Raw genomic sequence first — 27,573 nt, 5'->3', positions numbered from 1 at the left:
TCCTCTGGAGTGTCACCTTTAGATCTAAATATTGTGTTTGTTTACCTGTAGCTTTTAGGTGATTCCTCTCCTCAGCTTCCCTTAGAATGTTTTTTATTTTGAGCACCTGCCCCCTGAAAGGTCTGTATTACGGGCCTGCTAGCAGATGTACCTGTATAGTTGTTGATAAGAATGCAGAAACGAAATCTGCATTCAATTTTAAGCCTGAATTGCATGCCCTTTATAATCACCATAATGAACTAACCTGCTTAATGACTACCGTCCTGTAGCACTCACATCTGTAATTATGAAGCGGTATGAAAGGCTGGTCATGACCCACATCAACACCATCATCCCAGACACCCTACACCCACACCAATTTGCATATTGTCCAACAGATCCACAGACGACGCAATCTAAATTGCACTTCATACTGCCCTCTCCCACCTAAACAACAAGGGAAATAACTGTGTGAGAATGCTATTCATAGACTACAGCTCAACACCATAGTCCCCTCCAAGCTCATCACCAAATTAGGGACCCTGGATAAAACACCTCCACCACGTTGAGTTTCAACCCCTGGGGCCCCTCAGGGGTGTGTGCTTAGTCCCCTCCTGTACTCACAACTGACACTCACGACCAAGTTCCAAACTGCCTCTGGAAGCAACATCAGCACAATAACTGTTTGTCAGGAGCTTCATGAAACAGGTTTCCATGGCTGAGCAGCCGCACACAAGCCTAAGATCACCATGGGCAATGCCAAGCATCGGCTGGAGTGGTGTAAAGCTCACCGCCATTCGACTATGAAGCAGTGGAAACGTGTTCTCTGGAGTGATGAATCATGCTTCACCATCTGGCAGTCCGACGGACGAATCTGGGTTTGGATGATGCCAGGAGAATGCTATCTGCCCCAATGCATAGTGCTAACTGTAAAGTTTGGTGGTGAAGGAGGAATAATGGTCTGGGGCTGTTTTTCATGGTTCGGGCTAGGCCCCTTAGTTCCAGTGAAGGGAAGTCGTAACGCTACAGTATACAATGACATTCTAGATGATTCTGTGCTCCCAACTTCATGGCAACAGTTTGGGGAAGGCCCTTTCCTGTTCAGCAAGACAATGCCCCCGTGCACAAAGCGAGGTCCATACAGAAATGTTTGGTCGTGATCGGTGTTGAAGAACTTGACTGGCCTGCACAGAGCCCTGACCTCAAACCTATCGAACACCCCTTTGAGATGAATTGGTACGCTGAATGCGAGCCAGGTCTAACTGCCCAACATCAGTGCCCGACCTCAATAATGCTCTTGTGGCTAAATGGAAGCAAGTCCCTGCAGCAATGTTCCAACATCTAGTAGAAAGCCTTCCCAGAAGAGTGGAGGCTGTTATAGCAGCAAAGCGGGGACCAACTTCATATTAAGGCCCATGATTTTGGAATGAGATTTTCGACGTGCCGGTGTCCACATACTTTTGGTCATGTAGTGTACACTGGAGCTGCTTACCAAGATGACATGAAATGTTCCTGAGTGGAATAGTTACAGTTATGACTTTAATCGGCTTGATATATCTCTGGCAAGACTTTAAAATGGTTGTCTAGTGATGATTAACAACCGACTTGACAGAGCTTGAAGAATTTTTGAAAGAATAATGTGCAAAATATTGTATGATCCTGGTGTGCAAAGCTCTTAGAGACTTACCCAGAAAGGCTGTAATCGCTGCCAATGGTGATTTTAACATGCATTTCATTTTCAATAAATTTCAAAAAACATGTTTTCACTTTGTTATTTTGGGGAATTGTGTGTAGATGGGTGAGAATTTCAGACTGTAACACAATAAAATGTGGAATAAGTCAAGGGGTATGAATACTTTCTGATGGCACTGTACCATGTACACATTCCCTCACACACACTACATTGACACTCCCACACACATTCACATACATTGTATACGCACACACAACACATACATATACCGTCCCAACACAAACACACATACATCAACATTACACACAGGCACACTCACACAGTTTTACCCTCATGATTTCTGCTGCTTCTCTGTTCTTAATTTTACACTTATTATTATCTATCCTGATGCTTAGTCACTTTACCCTGCCTTCATGTATCTACCTCGTACCTCTGCACATTGGTCTGGTACTGGTACTCCCTGTATATAGCTCCACATTGATCTGGTACTGGTACTCCCTGTATATATATACATTGATCTGGTACTGGTACTCCCTGCATATAGCTCCACATTGATCTGGTACTCCCTGTATATAGCTCCACATTGATCTGGTACTCCCTGTATATAGCTCCACATTGATCTGGTACTGGTACTCCCTGTATATAGCTCCACATTGATCTGGTACTGGTACTCCCTGCATATAGCTCCACATTGATCTGGTACTGGTACTCCCTGTATATAGATCCACATTGGTCTGGTACTGGTACTCCCTGTATATAGCTCCACATTGATCTGGTACTGGTACTTCCTGTATATAGCTCCACATTGATCTGGTACTGGTACTCCCTGTATATAGGTCCACATTGGTCTGGTACTGGTACTCCCTGTATATAGATCCACATTGGTCTGGTACTGGTACTCCCTGTATATAGCTCCACATTGATCTGGTACTTCCTGTATATAGCTCCACATTGATCTGGTACCGGTACTCCCTGTCTATAGCTCCATATTTGTCTGGTACTGGTACTCCCTGTATATAGCTCCACATTGATCTGGTACTCCCTGTATATAGCTCCACATTGGTCTGGTTCTGGTACTCCCTGTATAAAGCTCCACATTGATCGGGTACTGGTACTCCCTGTATATAGCTCCACATTGGTCTGGTACTGGTACTCCCTGTATATAGCTCCACCACGATCTAGTACTTGTACTCCCTGTATAGAGCTCCACATTGGTCTGGTACTCATTGTATTTAGCTCCATATTGGTCTGGTACTGGTACTCCCCTGTATAGAGCTCCACATTGATCTGATACTGGTACTCCCTGTATATAGCTCCAAATTGATCTGGTACTGGTACTCATTGTATATAGCTCCACATTGGTCTGGTACTGGTACTTCCTGTATATAGCTCCACATTGGTCTGGTACTGGTACTCCCTGTATAAAGCTCCACATTGATCGGGTACTGGTACTCCCTGTATATAGCTCCACATTGGTCTGGTACTGGTACTCCCTGTATATAGCTCCACCACGATCTAGTACTTGTACTCCCTGTATAGAGCTCCACATTGGTCTGGTACTCATTGTATTTAGCTCCATATTGGTCTGGTACTGGTACTCCCCTGTATAGAGCTCCACATTGATCTGATACTGGTACTCCCTGTATATAGCTCCAAATTGATCTGGTACTGGTACTCATTGTATATAGCTCCACATTGGTCTGGTACTGGTACTCCCTGTATATAGCTCCACATTGGTCTGGTACTGGTACTTCCTGTATATAGCTCCACATTGGTCTGGTACTGGTTCTTCCTGTATTTAGCTCCACATTGGTCTGGTACTGGTACTCCCTGTATATAGTTCCAAATTGATCTGGTACTGGTACTCCCTGTATATAGCTCCACATTGGTCTGGTACTGGTACTTCCTGTATATAGCTCCACATTGGTCTGGTACTGGTTCTTCCTGTATTTAGCTCCACATTGGTCTGGTACTGGTTCTTCCTGTATTTAGCTCCACATTGGTCTGGTACTGGTTCTTCCTGTATTTAGCTCCACATTGGTCTGGTACTGGTTCTTCCTGTATTTAGCTCCACATTGGTCTGGTACTGGTACTTCCTGTATTTAGCTCCATTCTTGAGTATTTTATTTTATTCCTCGTGTTACAATTTTTTTTTTTCCTTATTCTTTTTAAACTGCATCGTTGGGAAGGGAAGCAAGAACTTCACAGTGAAGTCTACACCAGCTCTATTCGGTGCATGTGACAAATAGAATGTGATTTGATTTGATAAGAGGGCACTGTAATGTAAAGTGTTACCCATTAATGCCATGGTGGAAAGGAAATGATCAATGCATACAGATGGGGACACAGCGACAGCATACACCCAGTTTGAGTCACTTCTGATCTGCTCTACAAACATAAAAAGATGACAATATCGTATTGATTGTATCCAACTTCAAATGACTGGAGAGATGTATGTTCAGCATACCAGGCATCATGGGCATGAAGTTCGGAGGGGCCAGGGGCACATGCCCTGATTTCCCATTCTGGAAACCTGCAGTGTTTGCATAACTGCACCACGTTGGGTAGGCTATTGGAGCTCGACAATGTCATTTAGAACGAAAAAATACAGGTAGTCTAATGCGAGTCGAAATCAAGGTCATGCCAACAGACACCTATTTAACTACAAGGGGGCATACTTTAGGGTTTTGGTTACTTTTAATGAAACATTTTGCACTGTTCATCATGGCGCACTGCTGGTTTACAAGTGCATAAAGACCATGAAACTCCTTCAAAGACTTTTGAGGCTACTGATTATATATGGTATATTCATATAAGGATTCAAACCGCAAACAAATACCACCAAAACTGAGCCTACACCTATAGGAATATCTCAAACACCCTTTTACCTGACTTGGCATTCTAGCTGCCGTCTGGAATGGTAGTCTTCCAAAGTTAACACTTTCCTTCTTGTTTATCCTAAATGAAGCTATTTGTACAGTCGTGGCCAAAAGTTTTGAGAATGACACAAATATGAATTTTCACAAAGTTTGCTTCTTCAGTGTCTTTTTGATATTTTTGTCAGATGTTACTATGGAATACTGAAGTATAATTACATGCATTTCATAAGTGTCAATGGCTTTTATTGACAATTACATGAAGTTGATGCAAAGAGTCAATATTTGCAGTGTTGACCCTTCTTTTTCAAGACCTCTGCAATCCGCCATGGCATGCTGTCAATTAACTTCTGGGCAACATCCTGACTGATGGCAGCCCATTCTTGCATAATCAATGCTCGGAGTTTGTCAGAATTTGTGGGGCTTTGTTTGTCCACCTGCCTCTTGCGGATTGACCACAAGTTCTCAATGGGATTACGGTCTGGGGAGTTTCCTGGTCATGGACCCAAAATATCAATGTTTTGTTCCCCGAGCCACTTAGTTATCACTTTTGCCTTATGGCAAGGTGCTCCATCATGCTGGAAAAGACATTGTTCGTCACAAACTGTTCCTGGATGGTTGGGAGAAGTTGCTCTCGGTGGATGTGTTGGTACCATTCTTTATTCATGGCTGTGTTCTTAGGCAAAATTGTGAGTGAGCCCACTCCCTTGGCTGAGAAGCATGAATGGTCTCAGGATGCTTTACTGTTGGCATGACACAGGACTGATGGTAGCGCCCACATTGTCTTCTCCGGACAAACTATTTTCTGGATTAACCAAGCAATCGGAAAGGGGATTCATCAGAGAAAATTACTTTACCCCAGTCCTCAGCAAGTCCAATCCCTGTACCTTTTGCAGAATATCAGTCTGTCCCTGGATGTTTTCCCTGGAGAGAAGTGGCGTCTTTGCTGCCCTTCTTGACACCAGGCCATCCTCCAAAAGTCTTCGCCTCACTGTGCGTACAGATGCACTCACACCTGCCGGCTGCCATTCATGAGCAAGCTCTGTACTGGTGGTGCCTTTAGGAGATGGTCCTGGCGCTTGCTGGACCTTCTTGGGCGCCCTGAAGCCTTCTTCACAACAATAGAATCGCTTTCCTTGAAGTTCTTGATGATCCGATAAATGGTTGATTTAGGTGCAGTCTTACTGGCAGCAATATCCTTGCCTGTGAAGCCCTTTTTGTGCAAAGCAACGATGACGGCACATGTTTCCTTGAAGGTAACCATGGTTGACAGAGGAAGAACAATGATTCCAAGCACCACCCTCCTTTTGAAGCTTCCAGTCTGTTATTCGAACTCAATCAGCATGACAGAGTGATCTCCAGCCTTGTCCTCGTCAACACACACCTGTGTTAATGAGAGAATCACTGACAAGATGTCAGCTGGTCCTTTTGTGGCAGGGCTGAAATGCAGTGGAAATGTTTTTGGGGTATTCAGTTAATTTGCATGGCAAAGATGGACTTTGCAATTCATCTGATCACTCTTCATAACATCCTGGAGTATATGCAAATTACCATCATACAAACTGAGGCAACAGACTTTGAGAAAATTCATATTTGTGTTATTCTCAAAACTTCTGGCCACGACTGTACTTTAGTTTTCTGAGTCTACTTTAGCCTTACCAGCAGATGGTGCCATGGTCTCTCCAACAGGCAGACTTCACTGGCCTTCATAATGACTCTCCAACAGTGAAGAGGTATTTTATTTTTATTGTGCCTTTATTTAACTAGGCAAGTCAGTTAAGAACAAATTCTTAATTGTTATTTACAATGAAGGCCTAGGTATATCAAAAGGGGATATTTTATATTTTTTATCAAAGTGTTGTCAAAATAAACTGCAACATAAGCTAATCGTTTTTCAGTGTTTTATGGCCACGTTTGGATGCATAACACTGAGAAAAAGAGGGGTCATTTTAATTATGTGCTCTCAAACAATCCGTTAAAAACAGAGAATCTGCAAGACGCAGCTGTAATAGTCAACCTTCATGCTGCGTTGTCATCTGTCGTTGTCATCCAGACAAGGCGGGGTTAAATGCCAGGTTACTCCATTTGTAGGTGGGGGAGGCCCTGTTAATGACATAGAGGGGAGTTGCCCGGGCCAGACCAGACGCACCAATACACCCTGCCAAGCAACATAGTCCTGTCGAATTAAACCCTCTCCTGTCCCGCATCACCAAAATACCCGCCGCGGCCTAGAAAACGTCTAAATCAGACAGCATAAGGTAAGAAATGCCATTTTTAATGTTAGACATTGTGGAGCGCCACTCCGGTGCCTTTGTTACAATGACACATCAAGTCATTGCAGCAATGTATAAGCCATTTAAAGCTCTGATTTAACCAGAACCGGACCGTTATATTCTTTCTATTATCATTATTGGCTACGTAGACATTGTGGACCGCCCCTCCGGTGCCTTTGTTACAATGACGCTTCAAATCAATGCAGAAATGTAGAAGCCTTTTAAAGCTTTGTTTTAACCAGAACCGGACCTGTATATTCTTTCGATTATCATTATAGGCTACGAGATTTATTCTGAAAACGAAATTTACAGTCAGTTCTATAGTACCTGGGATGTTTCGTTGGTTGGACACTATTTGCAGCAACTTTACGTGGGGGGGTCGAGTATTCTCCCCCCCCCCCCCCCTCTGTTTATGGGTCCTCTATTTCGTCAATGTTGCTTTGTTGTTCGTAAATGTGCGTAATTGGAGTAAAAAACAGCCATCGTTATGAATGACCAAATGTTAACATAGACACAATTATTTAAATTGAGCATTGCCATATCATGATATCTAAGGATGCCATATATGGAGAGAGACGAGAAAACGTGGATTAAAACATAGGAAAAGCAATGACATTTGCCAAAAAAAGAGAACAAAAAGAAAAGCACGTCAAACTCAGGTCGGATTATATTTCCACGCACAATATATTTGATAACACCATTATTATATTAAGTATGCTATACTTTCATGCTGCCCCTGTAGTGTAAAGTAAACTATATTTGAAGAAAAAGTAAATATTTTTTTACAACATTATTTACATTTGTATAGACATTTTATATGTACAAATTCTAGAAAGATTTTCTTCTTACATTATTTCTGGTCACTTTTCATTTTGGAATATCAAAATATTCCTCTTGTTAATGTATATTGTTGAAAGGGCTGAGAAAGGGCGTGGCAATCAAATGCCACACATTGCCCATTTGTTTAGGCCTACTGGGCATATCCCATCAACAGCTGGGCATTCTCCTATCTTTAAATGGACTTTGTAGACACCGTAGTAACACTCACAACTCTAAAAACTGTTTTTGCGTGTGTGAGACAGAGCACTCTGGCACTCAAGTCAGCAGGGGAATTGTTGTGTCTAAATCTTACACACACAGCTGTGAGAGGGCCCAGACCAAGGCCAGCTGTCTGACACCACAGATTTCAGCACACCTACTAATCCCCATGTGACTCACTTTATCAAACTTTATTCCACTGTTAGCTGGAACAATAACCAATCATTAGTGTGTGTGTGTTTATCTGTGTGTGTTGATTATTTTATCCGAGAGAGAGACCAGTATGTAATATGTGTAGCATGAATGTGTGTGTGTGTGTGTGTGTGGATGAGTGGATATCTGAAGGAGAGGCCTGAGGGAGGAGCCTGAGTGGAGAAAATGAGTCACCCCTGAATCCTCCACTAAGTGCTGAGAAATGTATCTTGCAAACAGAATTTTAGATTATCAATGCATTATGCATTGATTTGATTTTAAAACGTAACCCTTGAACTCTAAGATCTGATCGATGAGCAAAAATTAGGGAACATCCAAACAGAAAAATTCCAAAACATCCTCTCTCCTCATTTGTTCAATGTAATCAGTCACACGATTGGTTTATAGAAACAGCTATCAGTTCAATGAAGTGGATCAAATCCAGCACCCCCCTTCCCAGTTTGAAGGCTTTGCACCAGCCAACCCAGAAGCTTTTCTTCAGTTCATCTGATACTGAGGAAGAAAGGGCTGGTTCACGGGGGAGGGGTGCACCATATGCAGGCCAGCAGCAAGTCCCTGGGGGTGAGAATCCTGGAATGACTGACTCACTTTTACGTGGTTGTGGAGAAGAGGGAGGGGTTATGACTTGCTGAGGTCCTGAGATTTTGCACGGAGTAACACAGTCTCTTTTTCCCATGTGCCAATGAGGCTGGGACCAGCAGTCACATGACCTGTTCTATTTATACTCCCTCCTGTGGGGTGTGGAGTCTACTAAACTACCCCCTCTGGGTCTCTGGCCAGAACACAGAGCAGATTATCATTAGAGAAGTGAGTGAGTGTAGCTTGTGTTGAAACATAACATGCACATAGTAACCTCTGCTAGTATAGCCTAGCTAGCAGTGGCATAGATAATTCAATTCTTTAATCATACTGTATTTTGCACAATAGTAATTCAAATATTTTTTTCAGAATATTGACAATCTTAAGGTGGTTAGCCATCAGTGACTGAGTTGAGAACATACTCAAAACAGCCCCAGACCATTATTCCTCCTCCACCAAACTTTACAGTTGGCACTACGCATTGGGGCAGATAGGGTTCTCCTGGCATACGCCAAACCCAGATTTGTCCATCAGACTGCCAGATGGTGAAGCATGATTCATCACTCCAGAGAACACGTTTCCACAGCTCCAGAATCCAATGGGGGCGAGATTTACACCACTCCAGCCGACGCTTGGTATTGCCCATGGTGATCTTAGGCTTGTGTACGACTGCTTGGCGTACACAACAGTTCTTGTGCTTCCAGAGGCAGTTTGGAAATCAGTATTGAGTGTTGCAAGCGAGGACAGATGATTTTTATGCGCTACGTGTTTCAGCACTTGGCGGTCCCGTTCTCGTTCTGTGAGCTTGTGTGGCCTACCACTTTGGTGACGTTTCCACATCGCAATAACAGCACATACAGTTAACCTGGGCAGCTCTAGCAGGGCAGAAATTTGATGAACTGACTTGATGGTGGCATCCTATGATGGTGCCACATTGAAAGTCACTGAGGTCTGCAGTAAGGCCAATCTACTGCCAATGTTTGTCTATGGAGATCGCATGGCTGTGTGCTCGATTATTATTATTTTTGTATTTAACCCTTGACCTTATCTCATCGCTGCGAAGGTCGAGTCATGCGTCCTCCGAAACATGACCCGCCAAACCCTGGTTCTTAACACCACTTAACCCGAAACACCACTTAACCCGAAAGCCAGCCGCACCAATGTGTCCGAATAAACACCATTCAACTGATGAACCGAGGTCAGCCTGCAGGCGCCCAGCCCTCCACAGGGAGTCGCTAGAGGGCGATGAGCCAAGTAAATCTCCCCTGGCCAAACCCTCCCCTAAACCAGATGATGCTGGGCCAATTGTGCGCCACCCTATGCGTCTCCGGATCACGGTGGGTTGTGATATAGCCCGGGATCGAACCTGGGTTTGTAGTCATGCCTCTAGCACTACGATGCAGTGCCTTAGACCACTGCGCCACTCGGGGGGCCCTTTTGTGCTCGATTTGATTCACCTGGTGTGGCTGAAATAGCCAAATCCACTAATTTATGGAAAATTATTAATTTTAAAATCTCTAATAAAAACAACCATTCTATCAGATATTTCAGCTCTAACAGAGTTGACGTTAGAAATAAATCTGATGGAGTCAGCAAAATGTAACCTATTTTGAACCTAAATGTATATTCTATTGTAATCTATCAGGCAGATGGAATTGACAGTTTATGGTTGTGACCATGGTGATTCCAATATTGTTTGTTTAAATCTATCAAAAGTAGAGAACTTTATAGACCATGAGTGGTCTTGTTGCACTACATGTAATGAGGACATGAATAATGGGTCCTTATGCTATAGATGACCCGGCTCATCCCTGATTCATTTAGGATTTTTGACAAATCTGACGGATTCTTTTAGCAATCCCAGTTTTTAGAGAAATATTGTTTAAAGCCACAGAGGGCTAATGCAAGAAACTACATCAAATCATTTTTAAGTTAATATCCATTATTTCCGGTTTTTAGAATGTTTTGGAGAGTTTGAAATTGGCATCCTTTGGTCCGGACAAAGGCATTTCCAGGCATAGTGCCTACACGGAAAATAATAATATTGAAAGTATTTAGAAAATTCCCCAAATAAATATTTCCCTCATAAGATTCCCCTTAATGTAAATGATAAGCTCAAATAATGCAACCAAATTAAAAAAAGTATACTATAAAAACAAAGATTCCCTGCTGAACAAGGATTGGCCCAACTTTCAAGAATCCCTGAGCTAATTTCCTGCTATTCTACACATTTTGCCATGAGGAATTTCCCACAATGCAAATATATGGAGGCATGGAAACACAGTGAGCTGCAGCTGTTGTTCTCTCTATTACCAGGTCTTCATGTCAGAAAAGAGAGAATCAAATTCATGTGTGGCTGTTTGTGAAATAAGTCAAAGGTTTAAAAGAGGAGAAGAGACAGAAGAAAAAGGAACCCCAGATTCTTCGGGTCAGGGTTGCATGAATTTTGAACCAACGATTTCTCTCTCCCTAACAAGGTCACGAGCGGATTCTTTACATGGTTGTGGCCAGTGGGCTGTCAAAAAGAATGGCAAGGCCTGCTCTGATGCTGACAGTTAGTCATACAAACTGAGAAGGAGCCTGCTCAAACCTCAGTCTTTTTCTAAATAAACGAGTTGGAGTCTAGAGTCGACAGGCACGCAGATTGACCGCGGTGCAGAAAACGCTGTGTTCTCTCTAGAACACAGCCTTATTTAGGTGCACAGAACAGCCTGTGTAAGCTGTCTGGAACGTTACGTGTGGATCTAACTGATTCAGGGTGTGTTATGCTGTGTGGATGTGGGCCTACAGTAATAGTCATTTTCAGTATTCTTTTTGAACTGTTGTGTTTTAGAAAAATGGATGAAGTCACCACTTATCTTTATTAGTCACTGCTTACGAAAGATGAAAAAATATAGGATGTCTGACACTTTCCTCTCAGTGGGCAACAACTTACGGGTCTGGGTGCTGTGGAAACAATGTGTGGCAGGGCTATTGTACAGGAACCAACTGAGGCATGATTGCCTGGCAGCTAGACAACTGGCAGACATTTTGGAAATGCTTTTCTATGGTCATTATAGTGACCTGCAAAGAGGATAGGAGGAAGGAGTTGTCTGCCAGTTGGACATTAACAGGATATACTGCTAATGTCTTCCAAATAAAAAAAATGGCCACATGCCAAAATTACCTCAAGTACAGTAGGTGGTAATCTCACTGAGCGTAGGCACCCACTTGAAGCTTTTAATAGAGCTCCTCTTGGCTTTTTTGTTTCTGATAGGAATGAAGTGTGACATTTGTGGACCTGTCTCATTGGGCTGTGTGTGTGCACTGTGCTGTAGTTCATCTTCGGTCTCTCCTGGGGAGTCTCCCCTCTCTTCTCTACACACACTAATCCTGCAGTGGAGGCTGCTGAGGGGAGGATGGCTCATAATAATGTCTGGAACGACGCAAATGGAATGGCATCAAACCATGTGTTTGATGTATTTGATACCAATGCACTTATTCCACTCCAGCCATTACCACAAGCCCGTCCTCCCCAATTAAGGTGCCACCAGCCTCCTATGTCGTCCTGTGGTGGCACCAGTGCTGGGGCTGTCTGTTCCAAACTGAGTCACGGCACTTCCTGTTCAGAGAGAGAAGGAAACACCCAGAGCACAGGGCACCAATGAGTCATTACACCAACTGGACATTAATAACTCACTACTTGAAACTTTATATCCATGGCAACATCTCTGAGTAAAGGGAGTGGCTCCCCTCTGCAAACTATACCCACAAATACTAAAGATTGACGTTTATTGTTTTTCACTAGATCGATTTTGTCCTCACAGAGTCCTCACAGAATAACCCATTTCTCTTAGCAGTAACTGTCAAATCCTAACTATAATTGGTTAACAACGATCTTCTATACATCATCCATACCTTCTAACCCAGTGTGTGTGATTTCTCCATGCAGGCAGCATGGTGTACCATCCTGAGTTTGAGAAGGCTGGCCAGCAGGCGGGCCTGCAGGTGTGGAGGATTGAGAAGTTTGACCTGGTGGCCGTGCCAGAGAACCTGTATGGAAGCTTCTACACGGGAGACGCCTACCTGGTCCTCAACACCATCAAGCAGCGCTCCGGGAACCTGCAGTATGACCTGCACTTCTGGCTGGGTGAGGACAGCACCAGGAGCAGGATGGGTTGCATTACAAAGCCTGGTGGATATGATTGAGGTCATAGAAATATAATTACTAGAACGGGAATTTTTCTTGATGTCAATGTACTGTGATGGGTGGCCCGGCGGCCATGTTGAGTTTAATTCTATCTCTATGATTGATGTACACTGGCAGAGTGCTGAGTCAGGCCCATTTTATTGTATTGATCATGCCTACTTTTAGGTAGCCTGTTAGATCGAACCTTAGCAGAATGTTATGGGAAATGTACTAAGTGAGTGATGCCCAAACTAGGTTCATTCATTGTACCGGTATGTATCAATTGGGTTTTGCTTTGGGGAAATAGTAATCGGTGACATCTGTGAAATCTAGCAGACTAAGCAGCCATTGGGGGTTGGGCCTCCATTGATAGACCTGAGAGCAAAATGTTGTAATTCCGTGTGTAACATCCGTGGTTTCTCTGCTCCAGGCGATTTCTGCACCCAGGATGAGAGTGGAGCAGCAGCCATCTTCACAGTCCAGATGGATGACTATCTGGGGGGTAAACCCATCCAGTACCGTGAGGTCCAGGGACATGAGTCCAAAGTATTCCTGGGTTACTTCAAGGCTGGACTGAAGTACTTGGTGAGATATTATTTGAGATCATTTTCTTTTGCCATTATTACTACAATCCTGTCCATGATACATGATATTACATTCATACTTCAGGCGGGGTTATTGTTTTGCTACACTCGCATTAACATCTGCTAACCATGTGTATGTGACAAATAAAATTGGATTTGATTTGATTTGTTACGCACTATGCAGTAGTCTATACCTGAATGGTTATGGAGTAACCAACCTAATCAACCTTTTAATGGGAAAAGTATAAAGTATTCCTCCATACAATTCATAGAAATTGGAATTGTATGGCGAAATGTGTCCTAGAAATGTGAATGATTCTATTAAAATGTTTTTAAAATGAATTTAACCTTTATTTACCTAGGCAAGTCAGTTAAGAACACATTCTTACTTACAATGACGGCCTACCGGGGAACAGTGGGTTAACTGCCTTGTTCAGGTGCAGAACGAAAGATTTTTACCTTGTCAGGGATTCGATCCAGCAACCTTTCAGTTTCTGTCCCAACACTCTAACCACTAGGCTACCTGCATAATAACTGTACCATATCATTTGTCACTGTTTTAGAAAGGAGGTGTGGCATCTGGGTTCAAACATGTGGTCACCAACGAGGTGGTTATGCAGCGGGTGCTGCAGGTCAAAGGTCGCCGTGTTGTCAGGGCAACGGAGGTGCCTGTCAGCTGGGACAGCTTCAACCAGGGAGACTGCTTCATCCTGGACCTGGGAAGCGTGAGTTACCATCAGCCTGAGGGAGACAGGGGGACTTTTAAGTTTCATATAGGACACAGCGTCATCAAACGTTGGTGTCACATTTAAATGATAAAACAGAGAAGCATGTACAATGTAAGTTTTATATCTTGCTTACAATAAAATATAAACATTTAATAGAGAGATTGTACAAGTACCCTTAGAATTCTTGCAAACGAATTCCTGGTCGATGCTGCCCACATAATAATCATAATAAATCATAATACATGGGATTTTATGCGCCTTTCAAAAAAAACAACATCAAAGAGTATAAAACAAAACAAGAATAATCAAATAAAATGAATAAAAGCTCCTTAGTTTATTCCTCTTTGTGTTGTGTATCCCTGTCTCCTCCCACAGGAGATCTACCAGTGGTGTGGCTCCCAGAGCAACCGCTTTGAGAAGCTGAAGGCCACCCAGGTTGCCAAGGGTATCCGTGACAACGAGCGCAGTGGGCGAGCCCGCGTGTACGTGTGTGACGAGGGTGCAGAGAGAGACAAGATGATAGAGGTGAGATCATAAACTACTAAAGAACGGGAGGGTCTTCCTACTCTCTTTAACTCTATGTCTGTGATTTGTTGACGTCCATTATGATATTTAATGATGTATAATGGATGTTTGAATGAACTCCAGCTGTGGTAAAATTATTGTTTTCATTTCTGAAGTATATCTAAAAGGGATTTTCTCTGTGTGTCTTCAGGTTCTGGGAGATAAATCAGACCTGCCTGAAGGATCCTCTGATGACATCAAAGCAGATGCCTCAAACAGGAAAATGGCCAAACTGTACAAGGTTGGAGAACAGTGAACAAACCACTGAAACGAACATCCAACTGGTCTAGTTGCATTATGAGGACTTTTCACATTCACCTGTGGCTATCAAGAGAAAAAAACATCTCTGATCTCTCCTCTACAACTCTTCTTCTGTCTCTCCTCCTCTCCCCCAGGTGTCCAATGGCAGTGGAGACATGGCCATGTCCATGGTGGCAGCAGAGAACCCATTCTCCCAGAGTGCACTGGAGTCCAGCGACTGCTTCATCCTGGATCATGGCTCTGATGGCAAGATCTTCGTCTGGAAAGGTCTGTTGGGGTCACCCAATATCAAATATTATCATCAGCTGATTCAGCAAGTCAATTAAAGCACAATAGCTAGACTTGTTTTGGCATGATATGGTTGCTTTCATGTCCATTTGGTAACACTTAAAGTGTAGCATTACAGACCACATTTAAAGAATGAGACATTGAACAGTGTCACATATGAACTCCCTCCGAGATAATATGATGCAACTAGAAGGGGGTTCTTCTTTTAAAAGATAATGGTCCTCTGTTATCAACCATGCTGACAGTTATACGTAGATGTTGATTTTCAGTCATTAGAGTTTCTAAGTGGTTTAATTAATGAAACCTATTTTTTTTGTATTTCTCTTCCCTCCCGCACACTTTCATCCAGGCAAAGAAGCCAACCTGGAGGAGCGTAAGGCAGCTATGAAAGCAGCAGATGAGTTCATCAAGAAGATGGGCTACCCCAAACACACCCAGGTGCAGATCCTGCCAGAGATGGGAGAGACGCCGCTCTTCAAGCAGTTCTTCAAGAACTGGCGTGACAAGGACCAGACGGAGGGCCTGGGCGTGGCCTATGTCTCCAACAGCATCGCCAAGATAGCGAAGGTGTCCTTCGATGCCGCCACGCTCCACGACTCCCCTGCCATGGCTGCCCAGCACGGCATGGTGGACGGGGGCAACGGAGAGAAGCAGGTGAGCGGACGAGAGGAGGGGCTGGAGCATGTGTAGACAGCAAGCCTTCCCATCAATCTTTCTTAGAGTAACTATGTATTGCTATTAGTAACTATCAACTTTACATAGGTCTATTATACAGTAATTGCATTTTGTGAGGCAGTCATGTGTGGGTTTCGGCCAGATGCAGTCAAAACAGGAAGGATATTAAATAGTAAAACAGATAGCAATCAAATCAGAGGGACATGATTATGCGTGATACACACTGTATTTACATTTACAGCTTTGTTTCAGTAGCCTGCCACAACTAGGGGTCACATCATGTGTATGTTCATGTACAGATCTGGCGTATTGAGGGATCAGACAAGGTGGAAGTGGACCCCTCCACACACGGACAATTCTATGGGGGAGACAGTTACATCATCCTCTACAACTATCACCATGGAGGACGCCAAGGGCACATTATCTACATGTGGTAAGATAGAAATTAAAGTAGAATTAAAATGATGGAAAATAAACAGTAGAAACTATCATGAGAGATATTTTGCATGCTAACTGGAGTCTTTCTCAGGCAGGGAAGTGATTCTTCCCAGGACGAAATTGGTGCTTCAGCCATCTTGGGTGCCCAGTTGGACGATGAGCTTGGTGGTGGGCCTGTGCAGGTAATGAGTGGGTGTTTGTAAGTGGGTTTGTGTATGGAAGAAGTGACTTTCTTTTCCCGTTGCATATTCCTTTTTTCTATACTTTCCTCTTGGCCTCATCTGTATTCAGCCCAGTAACCTCCTTCCTTACCAGTGTGTTCGCTCGTTCTCCCTTTTCCTCCTCTCATTGCTTCCTGTCATTTCCTGACTCTTTGTTTTTTCCAGGTTGCTGGGGCTCCTATTACCACCCAGGTACTCCTCTGCCAGGGCTGCATGACTCAGTACATAGCCCAGGCATGGGGGACTTAGAATCTGTGTATTTAACTGACATGGCTCAATGTGTTTACAGAGAAATCAAACAGGACATTCCAAAGCCATGTTTATGAGGGAGTTCCCTTTGCCCTCCCTGATTCTGTTGCATTATCTATTTAACTAGGCAAGTCAGTTAGGGACAAATTCTTATTTACAATGATGGCCTACCCCGGCCAAACCCTCCCCTAATCCCGACGGCGCTGGGCCAATTGTGGAATCACGATCAAACCCAGGACTGAAGTGATGCCTCTAGCACTGCGAAGCAGTGCCTTAGACCGCTGCGCCACTCACGACCACTGACACATACTACTGTTCCCAGACCAGCCTATTTTCTGGCCTGCAGTGGGGGGAAAGAGCTCTCTTGCTTGTCCTTAAGAACTTAGTTCTACTCAAGCAAGGACCATTGCATAGGTTATCTAGAGGCCAACAGTGATTCTAGATCATGCCTTGGCTCTGTATAAGGTTTGATGCTCTGGGAATGTCTGTGACCATCTCTTGCTGTGTGTCTGTCTGTGTGTGTCTGTCTATGCCTGTCAGTGTCTCACCCTCCTGTCTATATACAGTGTGAAAATGTTTGCCGTGCACTGCGTAGTTATGTTATTGATGTGTTTTAATGCATGACTAACAGTGATCCTAAGTTTGTGTAGAAGCCCACCAGGGTGAAAACTTCCATCACAAACCTGTTAATGTTCCAAGCAACTGTCCATGAAGTCGAAACGCTGATGACGCAGGTCATCTCCCATACATTTTTAACAGCATAAATCATAGTCACGCAAAATAAACAGAATTTAGACTAACTTAATGCATGGAAATAAGTCAGCACAATAAACATGGAACCTTGCCTCACAAGTTTTCAGTACAGAGGCTCCTTATTTCACTCAATATGCCCCTAAGCTCTCTAACCCTCCGTCCAGCAGTCTCCAATTTTGGGAGAAGAAAAATCTGAAACTAGGCTTTGTGCAGGCCCACGCAGGTCCCAAACTTTCAGGAATGGTGTTGAGAGGAGAATAAACACACTCTTGAGTGACTGAACAGTGAGATAGCCACACAGTCCATCGGCCTGGGAGGGGGAGAGAAGGCCTCCATTGTGCTGGGGGATGACGAGGCAAGCTGGCTGCATCCAGCAAACAGGACGCCCTGCTGTCAGACAGCTAGACATACAGACAGGCGCACAGCATGCTGGGAGATTAGGGTAGGGAGCGCCATGGAACACATAACTCTTGTCAGTTTTCCTACCCTGTTGTTGTTCAGAGCTCACTGATGCCACCCTGTGGGGTATTATTGTAGCCGTATGCAAGGCTACAATTATATTCTTCCAAAGATCCACTGCTTCCTGATTTTCTCTGCATTTGGTCTCAGAATGTCTTATTGCACAGACAATTATTTTTGTGAAATTATCCAGCATGAATCACCATGATTAACAATGTGTCCAACTGCTGTACATCACAACAGTATAGATGTTTGTTAAGTAGTTTGCTCTGTGGTCCAGGTGAGAGTAGTCCAGGGCAAGGAGCCAGCTCACCTCATGAGCCTGTTCAGGGGGCAGCCCATGGTGGTGTACAAGGGAGGTACGTCCAGAGACGGGGGTCAGTCCGCTCCTGCAGAAACACGACTCTTCCAGGTGCGCTCCAACTCTGCAGGGTGCACAAGAGCAGTGGAGGTGAGTAACATGGCGATAGTGCCCTGTTTTTCTGAAATTAGCTACTCAACTGCACTATATTTAAATACATGACACTCGTGGTCATTTTCCACACACCATGTTTCATCCATCCACCTCTAGGTTGATGCTGTGTCCTCCAACCTGAACTCCAACGACACCTTCCTCCTGGTGACCCCAGCAGCCTCGTTCATGTGGGTGGGCCAGGGGGCCAGTGACACTGAGAAAAATGGCACCCAGCAGCTCTGTGACATTCTGGGGGTGTCCTCCTCAGAACTGTCTGAGGGTGGAGAGACTGGTATGTACTGTACATTGTGGCAATGAACATAGTCTTTTCTTTGCTCTGTGGCTGGCTGTAGCATGCCCTAACCAACTGCCTGCTGTGTGTCTCTGTGCAGATGACTACTGGGAGGCTCTGGGAGGGAAGGCAGCATACCGCACCTCCTCCAGACTGAGAAGCAAGGACAAGATGGACGCCCATCCACCCAGGCTCTTTGCCTGCTCCAACAAGACCGGAAACTTCATTGTGAGTCCCATATTATTACTTTCAGCCATTCGTGGTTAATTAACCTGGTCTTTCTAATGCTCCTGGTTTCCTCCACCCAGATTGAGGAGGTACCTGGGGAGATGACCCAAGAGGATCTGGCTACCGATGATGTCATGATCATGGACACATGGGACCAGGTAGATACATTAGCATGTGGTATTTTCTAAGATGTGAATATGATTAAGTGTGGAGATGTATTAACTAACACAGTGGATAACAGATTCATTTTAATGTCACTTTAATAATGTTCTCATACTGTTTTACCCACTTCATGTGTATATACTGTATTCTAGTCAAGGTTCATCCTATATAACTACTGCTCTACACACCTTTTCTATTCATATAGTGTCCATCATTTCTATATATATCATCATATACATACATGTGTTTTTATTTTATTTCACCTTTATTTAACCAGGTAGGCAAGTTGAGAACAAGTTCTCATTTACAACTGCGACCTGGCCAAGATAAAGCAAAGCAGTGCGACAAAAAACAACAACACCGAGTTACACATGGAATAAACAAAAGTACAGTCAATAACAATAGAAAAATCTATTTACAGTGTGTACAAATGGAGTAAGAAGGCAATAAATAGGCCATAGTAGCGAAGTCATTACAATTTAGCAAATTATCATTGGAGTGATAGATGAGCAGATGATGATGTGCAAGTAGTGTGCAAAAGAGCAAAAAAAGTCAATTAAAAACAATATGGAGATGAGGTAGGTAGTTGGATGGGATATTTACAGATGGGTTGTGTACAGCTGCAGCGATCGGTAAGCTGCTCAGATAGCTGATACTTAAAGTTAGTGAGGGAGATATAGGTCTCCAACTTAAGCGATTTTTGCAATTGGTTCCAGTCATTGGCAGCAGAGAACTGGAAGGAAAAGCAGCCAAAGGAGGCGTTGGCTTTGGGGATGACCAGTGAGACATACCTGGAGCGTGTGCTACTGGTGGGCGTTGTTATGGTGACCAGAGAGCTGAGATAAGGCGGAGCTTTACCTAGCAAATCATTATAGATGACCTGGAGCCATTGGGTCTGGCGACGAATATGTAGCGAGGGCCAGCCGATGAGAGCATACAAGTCGCAGTGGTGGGTGGTATATGGGGCTTTGGTGACAAAACGGATGGCACTGTGATAGACTGAATCCAGTTTGCTGAGTAGAGTGTTGGAGGCTATTTTGTAAATGACATCGCCGAAGTTGAGGATCGGTAGGATAGTCAGTTTTACGAGGGTATTTTGTTAGCATGAGTGAAGGAGGCTTTGTTGCGAAATACGATGCCAATTGTAGATTTAATTTTGGATTGGGGATGCTTAATATGAGTCTGGAAGGAGAGTTTACAGTCTAGCCAGACACCTAGGTATTTGTAGTTGTCCACATACAGTGGGGCAAAAAAGTATTTAGTCAGCCACCAATTGTGCAAGTTCTCCCACTTAAAAAGATGAGAAAGGCCTGTAATTTTCATCATAGGTACACTTCAACTATGACAGACAAAATGAGAAAAAATATTCTAGAAAATCACATTGTAGGATTTTTTATGAATTTATTTGCAAATTATGGTGCTGTTGGCCGGGGTTGGGGTAGCCAGGAGGAAAGCATGGCCAGCCGTAGAGAAATGCTTATTGAAATTCTCGATTATCGTGGATTTATTGGTGGTGACAGTGTAACCTAGCCTCAGTGCAGTGGGCAGCTGGGAGGAGGTGCTCTTATTCTCCATGGACTTTACAGTGTCCCAGAACTTTTTTTGAGTTAGAGCTGCAGGATAAATATTTCTGTTTGAAAAAGCTAGCCTTTGCTTTCCTAACTGACTGTGTGTATTGGTTCCTGACTTCCCTGAAAAGTTGCATATCGCGGGGACGATTCGATGCTAATGCAGTACGCCACAGGATGTTTTTGTGCTGGTCGAGGGCAGTCAGGTCTGGAGTGAACCAAGGGCTATATCTGTTCTTAGTTCTACATTTCTTTTGAAAGGGGCATGTTTATGTAAGATGGTGAGGAAATTAATTTTAAAGAACAACCAGGCATCCTCTACTGACGGGATGAGGTCAATATCCTTCCAGGATACCCGGGCCAGGTCGATTAGAAAGGCCTGTTCGCGGAAGTGTTTTAGGGAGCGTTTGACAGGGATGAGGGGTGGTCGTTTGACCGCGAACCCATAATGGATGCAGGGAATGAGGCAGTGATCGCTGAGATCCTGATTGAAAACAGCAGAGGTGTATTTGGAGGGCAGGTTGGTCAGAATAATATCTATGAGGGTGCCCATGTTTACGGATTTAGGGTTGTACCTGGTGGGTTCCTTGATAATTTGTGTGAGATTGAGGGCATCTAGCTTAGATTGTAGAACGGCTGGGGTGTTAAGCATATTCCAGTTTAAGTCACCTAGCAGAACGAACTCTGAAGATAGATGGGGGGCAATCAATTGGTGTCCAGGGCACAGCTTGGAGCTGAGGGGGGTCTATGACAGGCGACAACAGTGAGAGACTTATTTCTGGAAAGATTCATTTTAAAATTAGAAGCTCGAACTGTTTGGGCATATACCTGGAAAGTATGACACAACTCTGCAGGCTAACTCCTCCCCCTTTGGCAGTTCTATCTTGACGGAAAATGTTGTAGTTAGGGATGGAAATCTCTAAACCTGGGTGACGATGAGAGAGGTTGCATCTCTGGAGGCACTAGTTATGAGGTCAACACATGTGTGGGATGTGGGACAAAAGACGTATCTGAGGCATGTTGAGTGGGGCTAGGGGCTCCGCAGTAAAATAAAACAATGATAACTACTCTAAACAACAGTATGCAAGGCATATTGACATTAGAGAGAGACATAAAGCGAGCCATAAAGAAATCACAGGTGTTGATTGGGAGAGCTAGCTAAGACAACAACGGGTAAGACAGCAGCTAATCAGCTTAGACAACAACAACAAGTAAAATGGCGATGAATGGGCAGAGAGGGTCAGTTAAACTACACACAGGGCCTGAGTTGGAGGCTGGGGCCGACAGATAAACAAAATGGAGTACTTTGATTAATGAACAGTCCAGCAGCATCAGCTATGTAGCCAGGTGATCATAGGGTCCAGTGAACAGCAATAGATGAAACAGGGAAGCCGTTAGGTAGTCGTTAATATGCTAGCAAGCGGGAGACACGGCATTAAAAAAGATAGCAGGCCGGGGCTAGCAGAAGCGTCTTCACCGACGTCCAGCAAAGGCCGGTTGAGGGCACAACGGACGGAATTACGTCGGCAGACCAGTCGTGATGGATCGGCGGGGCTTCTTGTCGACAAAGGCCAATTGGCAAAAGAGGTATTGTAGCTGGAGTAATTTAGTTTGCTAGCCGGGAGATGCGCCTGGCTCGAGGCTAACTGGTGCTAGCTTCGTGACAAGGGCGTTAGCCACTATAGCCACCAGGTAGCAGCTAGCTAGCTGCGAAGTTCCGATGCAAAGGTCCAGAACTTATGGCAGGAATCCGGTGATGTAGTGGCTTCTAGTCGTGTTAGTAAAGAGTCCGGGAGGCATCAGCTGCGTAGCCGAGTGATCATAGGGTCCACTGAGCAGGCTGAGAGATGGGCCTGGCTCAAGGCTAGCTTCGGGGCTGGGCCACTCAGTAGCAGCTAGCTAGCTGCGATGATCTGGAGTAATGGTCCAGAGCTTACGGCAGGAATCTGGTGATGTAGTGGAAAAAAGCAGTCTGGTATGCTCAGGGTTGATATCGCGCTGTGCAGACTGGCGGGTATTATCCAGGCTAAAAGTGGCTTGTGTCTGAGCTAAAGGTAAAGACCGCTAGCAGTGGCTAACAATAACTAAATAGCTGGTAGCTAATTAGCTGGTTATCATCTGATGGCTAGCTTCTGATGGAGGTTCTAGCTATACGGTCTAAAAATAGATCCGTATCACATTGGGTGAGGCGGGTTGCCGGAAGGTATATTTAATTTAAAAATGGAAAAAGAGATTTAAATATATTTTAAAAAGACGGAAAAAATGTACACGGGACAATGACAAACACGTCTGCACTACTACGCCTTCTTGGATCAAGTGCATTCGGAAAGTATTCAGACCCCTTCTCTTTTTCCACATTGTGTTACGTTACAGCCTTATATGCCCAGGGTCCCTATGAACGTGCCTTAGGCATGCTGCAAGGAGGCATGAGGACTGCAGATGTTGCCAGGGCAATAAATTGCGATGTCCATACTTTGAGACGCCTAAGACAGCGCTACAGGGAGACAGGATGGACAGCTGATCGTCCTTGCAGTGGCACACCACGTGTAACAACACATGCACAGGATCGGTACATCTGAACATCATACCTGCAGGACAGGTACAGGATGGCAACAACTGCCCGAGTTACACCAGGAACGCACAATCCCTCCATCAGTGCTCAGACTGTCCGCAATAGGCTGAGAGAGGCTGGACTGAGGGTTCAAGGACAACAAAGTCAAGGTATTTGAGTGGCCATCACAAAGCCTTGACCTCAATCCCATAGAAAATTTGTGGGCAGAACCGAAAAACCATGTGAGATCAAGGAAGCCTAGTAACCTGACTGGTGATCCTAAGTGACCCAAGAAAGATCATTTTTACCAGGTTTAAATGTCAGGAATTGTGAAAAACTGAGTTTAAATGTATTTGGCTCTGGTGTATGTAAACTTCCGTCTCGAGGGCCCGCTGATAACATCGACTCTTCTTGACCCGGGCAATTCCATGCGAGGTGTTCCCAGGAGCCACACTCAAAACACCTCCTTTGGTCTTCATCCACCTGGAGTCGGCGGCAGCGGGTCGACTCTCCCCCGTCTGTCTCTCCGCGGGTCTGCAGTCTTTTAGCCTGGATGACTGTCAGACTGGGGAGTACGGTGGTGGGGTCATCCATCGGTCCTAGCCTGCATCTTGTTCAGCAGGGCCTCAGTATTCTGGTGCGTCTCCACGGCTCCCAACAGGTCCTCCAAGGTCTGGGGCGCGCATAGGCTTGTCGCCCTCTTCATGTCATGAGATAACGCCCGTAAGAAGTGATCCATGACCACTTTGTTGATAACGGGGAGGTTGTACCCTGTAGCAGCTGAATACCTCCCTCGCTAACCGTAGGTAGCCTCCTGTTCGATGTCGAGGTCATAATATGTCTTATGGGCGTCTCCGGACAGGAGCGGTGCCAGCCGACTCACCCACTTTGCCTTGGGCCATCCTTCCCGAAGTGCTGTCCATTCAAACGTTCAGAGGAAGGTCTCCTCTGTCATCATCTTCCATTAGCTTGATTAAAAACGGACTGATTGGGATGCAATTCGGTCTGCGTTTCTCCTCGCAGCTTCCTGACTTCCTCAAGCGGGCTTCTGTAGACACGGTTCTTCCAGCGTTCGTTCCTGACTGTACTGTTGCGCTTGTTGGGCCCGAACTAACTGAGCTATCAACTCGTCCATGCTGATACTGCGTAAACGTCAACCCTGGTCTGACCACGTTGTCAGACTTGCCCGCATTCGCCAACACATGTGGCAGCCCAAGGGGTTTGATCAAGACTTCTACACAGATCAGACACTGACATAAATGTGATAAACACCCTTGAAACTGATGTATTTTAAACAATAAAGGAAAAGAAAAGAAGCCAGTCTCCTCCAGGAGACCTCTTCCGGGTTACCACCTTCTGGGCTCTGGGGAATGCTGTCTACTCTGGTGTAGAACACAGAGCCCCTTGGTTCTAGAAGACTGTGAGCATGTCTATCCAGTAGGAACCTCTTACTACCTCCAACCCTCCTGTGTAGCTTTATGGGCCCCGTATGGCTGGTGAGCAATCAGCCCCTTGGTTACTCACCAGCCTCAATCGGCCCCAATTAGTCTTGGCCGGAGGACCCGTCGAGATCTGGCACATCCAGCAGAGGGAGCCACCGCTGCGTGATGTAGACTCTCTGTCACCAGGCCTCGATGAGTCTCCCCCTGGTGGCTTGTCCGCGGTACGCCACAGTATTGTTAGGTGTTACTGTTGGAGCTAGGAACATAAGCATTTCGCTACATCCGTGACAACATCTGCAAAATATATGTACACAACCAATAAAATTGATTTGAATTGCTATACGTAGTCTAATGTAGGTTGAATATCCTCTTCTAGGTGTTTGTCTGGATCGGGAATGAAGCCCATGAAGAGGAGAAGACTGAGGCTATGGCCTCCGGTAAGTGAATATGGAAAACTGTTGCTGAATTTAATTATTCATTCATTATCATCTAGACTGTTTTCCATAGAGAATGTACATGGCATGCTGCCTTTTGAGTGCATTACTCATGTCATGACCTAAATCATTTGATTGAGAAGTTTACCACTGGGAAAACTGCCCTCTATAGAACCCTCATTTAATCCCCTCCTCCCCTAGCTGTGCGTTACATTGAGTCAGACCCTGCCAACCGTGACCGCAGGACGCCCATCGTGAAGATCAAGCAAGGGTTCGAGCCGCCCACGTTCACCGGCTGGTTCCTGGGCTGGGACCATGAGTACTGGACCAGCGACCCCCTGGAGCGTGCCATGGCTGAGCTGGAGCTCTGAACCCTCACCTTTAACCCTGCTGCCTGGCTCTACAACACATACTGAGCAGCTCCAGTCATGAGACTTTCAATGGTTGAACCCTTTATGCCCTGCCAACGTCCTTACCTCTGACTGCCAGTGGGAGAAGGAGGCTTTTTGTAATAAATAAAAAAAGATATCGAGAGAGTAGAACAGGCTTTCATACACCTGTTGAGCTGACACAGAGCACTGGTACACTATATTAATCTCTCCTGATAATACTTTATTAGCTTTTATACATATGCAAATAAGCATGTAAGTGACCAGTAATAAGGGCTTAAATAGAACCGCAGGCTTAGATAAGGGAATCTGCATGGATATTTAAATATATTTTATGTGTGAGATATGCTATAAATTTATTTCTACGATGTCAACAGACTGTTTCTCGCTATTCAGAATCTCAGAATTTCAACATGAAGAACTTAGCATATTACACTGAACAAAAATATAAACGCAACATGTAAAGTGTTGGTTCCATGTTTCATGAGAATGAAATAAAAGATACCAGAAATGTTGCATTCGCACAAATAGCTGAGGAGTATTTCAGTCTGTAATAAAGCCCTTTTGTGGGGAAAAACTCATTCTGATTGGCTGGGCCTGGCTCCCAAGTGGGTGGAGCTATGCCCACCCATGGCTGCACCCCTGCCCAGAAATCCAAAGATTAGGCTCTGATGAATTTATTTCAATTGACATTCCTTATATGAACTGTAACTCAGTAAAATCTTTGAAATTGTTGCATGTTGCGTTTATACTTTTGTTCAGTGTACAATCTTCTGAACGAGAGGCAGGGGGTAATGCAGGAAAACACACTGCCAGACATAACCCCACCCAAGTAATACAACCATTATAGCCTTAATCTATAATACTTCATGTTCAGTATGAAGTTACTCGTCAATGCAGCGGTTCTCTGCCATAATGGAAAGGAATGCAGCGGTTCTCTGCCATAATGGAAAGGAATGCAGCGGTTCTCTGCCATAACGGAAAGGAATGCAGCGGTTCTCTGCCATAACGGAAAGGAATGCAGCGGTTCTCTGCCATAACGGAAAGGAATGCAGCGGTTCTCTGCCATAACGGAAAGGAATGCAGCGGTTCTCTGCCATAACGGAAAGGAATGCAGCGGTTCTCTGCCATAACGGAAAGGAATGCAGCGGTTCTCTGCCATAACGGAAAGGAACGCAGCGGTTCTCTGCCATAACGGAAAGGAACGCAGCGGTTCTCTGCCATAACGGAAAGGAACGCAGCGGTTCTCTGCCATAACGGAAAGGAACGCAGCGGTTCTCTGCCATAACGGAAAGGAACGCAGCGGTTCTCTGCCATAACGGAAAGGAACGCAGCGGTTCTCTGCCATAACGGAAAGGAATGCAGCGGTTCTCTGCCATAACGGAAAGGAATGCAGCGGTTCTCTGCCATAACGGAAAGGAATGCAGCGGTTCTCTGCCATAATGGAAAGGAATGCAGCGGTTCTCTGCCATAATGGAAAGGAATGCAGCGGTTCTCTGCCATAATGGAAAGGAACGCAGCGGTTCTCTGCCATAATGGAAAGGAACGCAGCGGTTCTCTGCCATAATGGAAAGGAACGCAGCGGTTCTCTGCCATAATGGAAAGGAACGCAGCGGTTCTCTGCCATAATGGAAAGGAATGCAGGGGAGAGGGACTGAACCAGGCCAGTTTTGTTTTTATTTGGTGTGTCACAACAGGAGCACCCTTCATTCCTTTAATTTTTTTAATTTATTTAACCTTTAACTAGGCAAGTCAGTTAAGAACAAATTATTATTTACAATGACGGCCTACCCACAACTGTCAATTGTTTTCCCAGGCCTTAGTGCTTCTATTCTAGGTGTCACTCCTCTCCTCACTGGTCAGTGCATGTTGGCCTGTCTCTGTCTGCAGCCTTACAATGTGGTTCTTCATCGGGAATCCAAAGCTTTGCTGCTATAACTCTCATTAGCCACCACATCACACCTGTCAATTGTTTTCCCCAATTGTTTCAATAAAAAAAACAATGTCACCGACA

General features: G+C 44.7%; 1 protein-coding gene across 2 annotated transcripts; it reads left to right on the top strand.

Annotated features, from left to right (window-relative positions):
- The first annotated feature begins 6,652 nt into the window (after positions 1-6,652).
- On the top strand, positions 6,653-27,573 carry LOC115122826 (gelsolin-like). Of its 2 annotated transcripts, XM_029652091.2 has the most exons (17): positions 6,653-6,806; positions 12,583-12,780; positions 13,250-13,404; positions 13,967-14,128; positions 14,507-14,656; positions 14,847-14,936; positions 15,091-15,223; positions 15,594-15,898; positions 16,219-16,352; positions 16,449-16,539; positions 16,744-16,770; positions 18,320-18,490; positions 18,611-18,785; positions 18,886-19,013; positions 19,094-19,171; positions 25,113-25,173; positions 25,372-27,573. In XM_029652091.2, the coding sequence occupies exons 2-17, from the start codon at positions 12,588-12,590 to the stop codon at positions 25,539-25,541; spliced, it is 2,223 nt and encodes a 740-aa protein (XP_029507951.2). In that variant the 5' UTR covers positions 6,653-6,806; positions 12,583-12,587; the 3' UTR covers positions 25,542-27,573. The 2 variants fall into 2 exon arrangements, with proteins under 2 accessions (XP_029507951.2, XP_029507953.2); XM_029652093.2 differs by lacking the exon at positions 16,744-16,770 and having other exon boundaries at positions 6,654-6,806.

The sequence above is a fragment of the Oncorhynchus nerka genome, linkage group LG19 (assembly GCF_034236695.1).
Source record: "Oncorhynchus nerka isolate Pitt River linkage group LG19, Oner_Uvic_2.0, whole genome shotgun sequence".
Classification (NCBI taxonomy): domain Eukaryota; kingdom Metazoa; phylum Chordata; class Actinopteri; order Salmoniformes; family Salmonidae; genus Oncorhynchus; species Oncorhynchus nerka.
The sequence above is the reverse complement of the archived record's forward strand: the minus strand, read 5'-3'. Positions and strand labels throughout refer to the sequence as shown.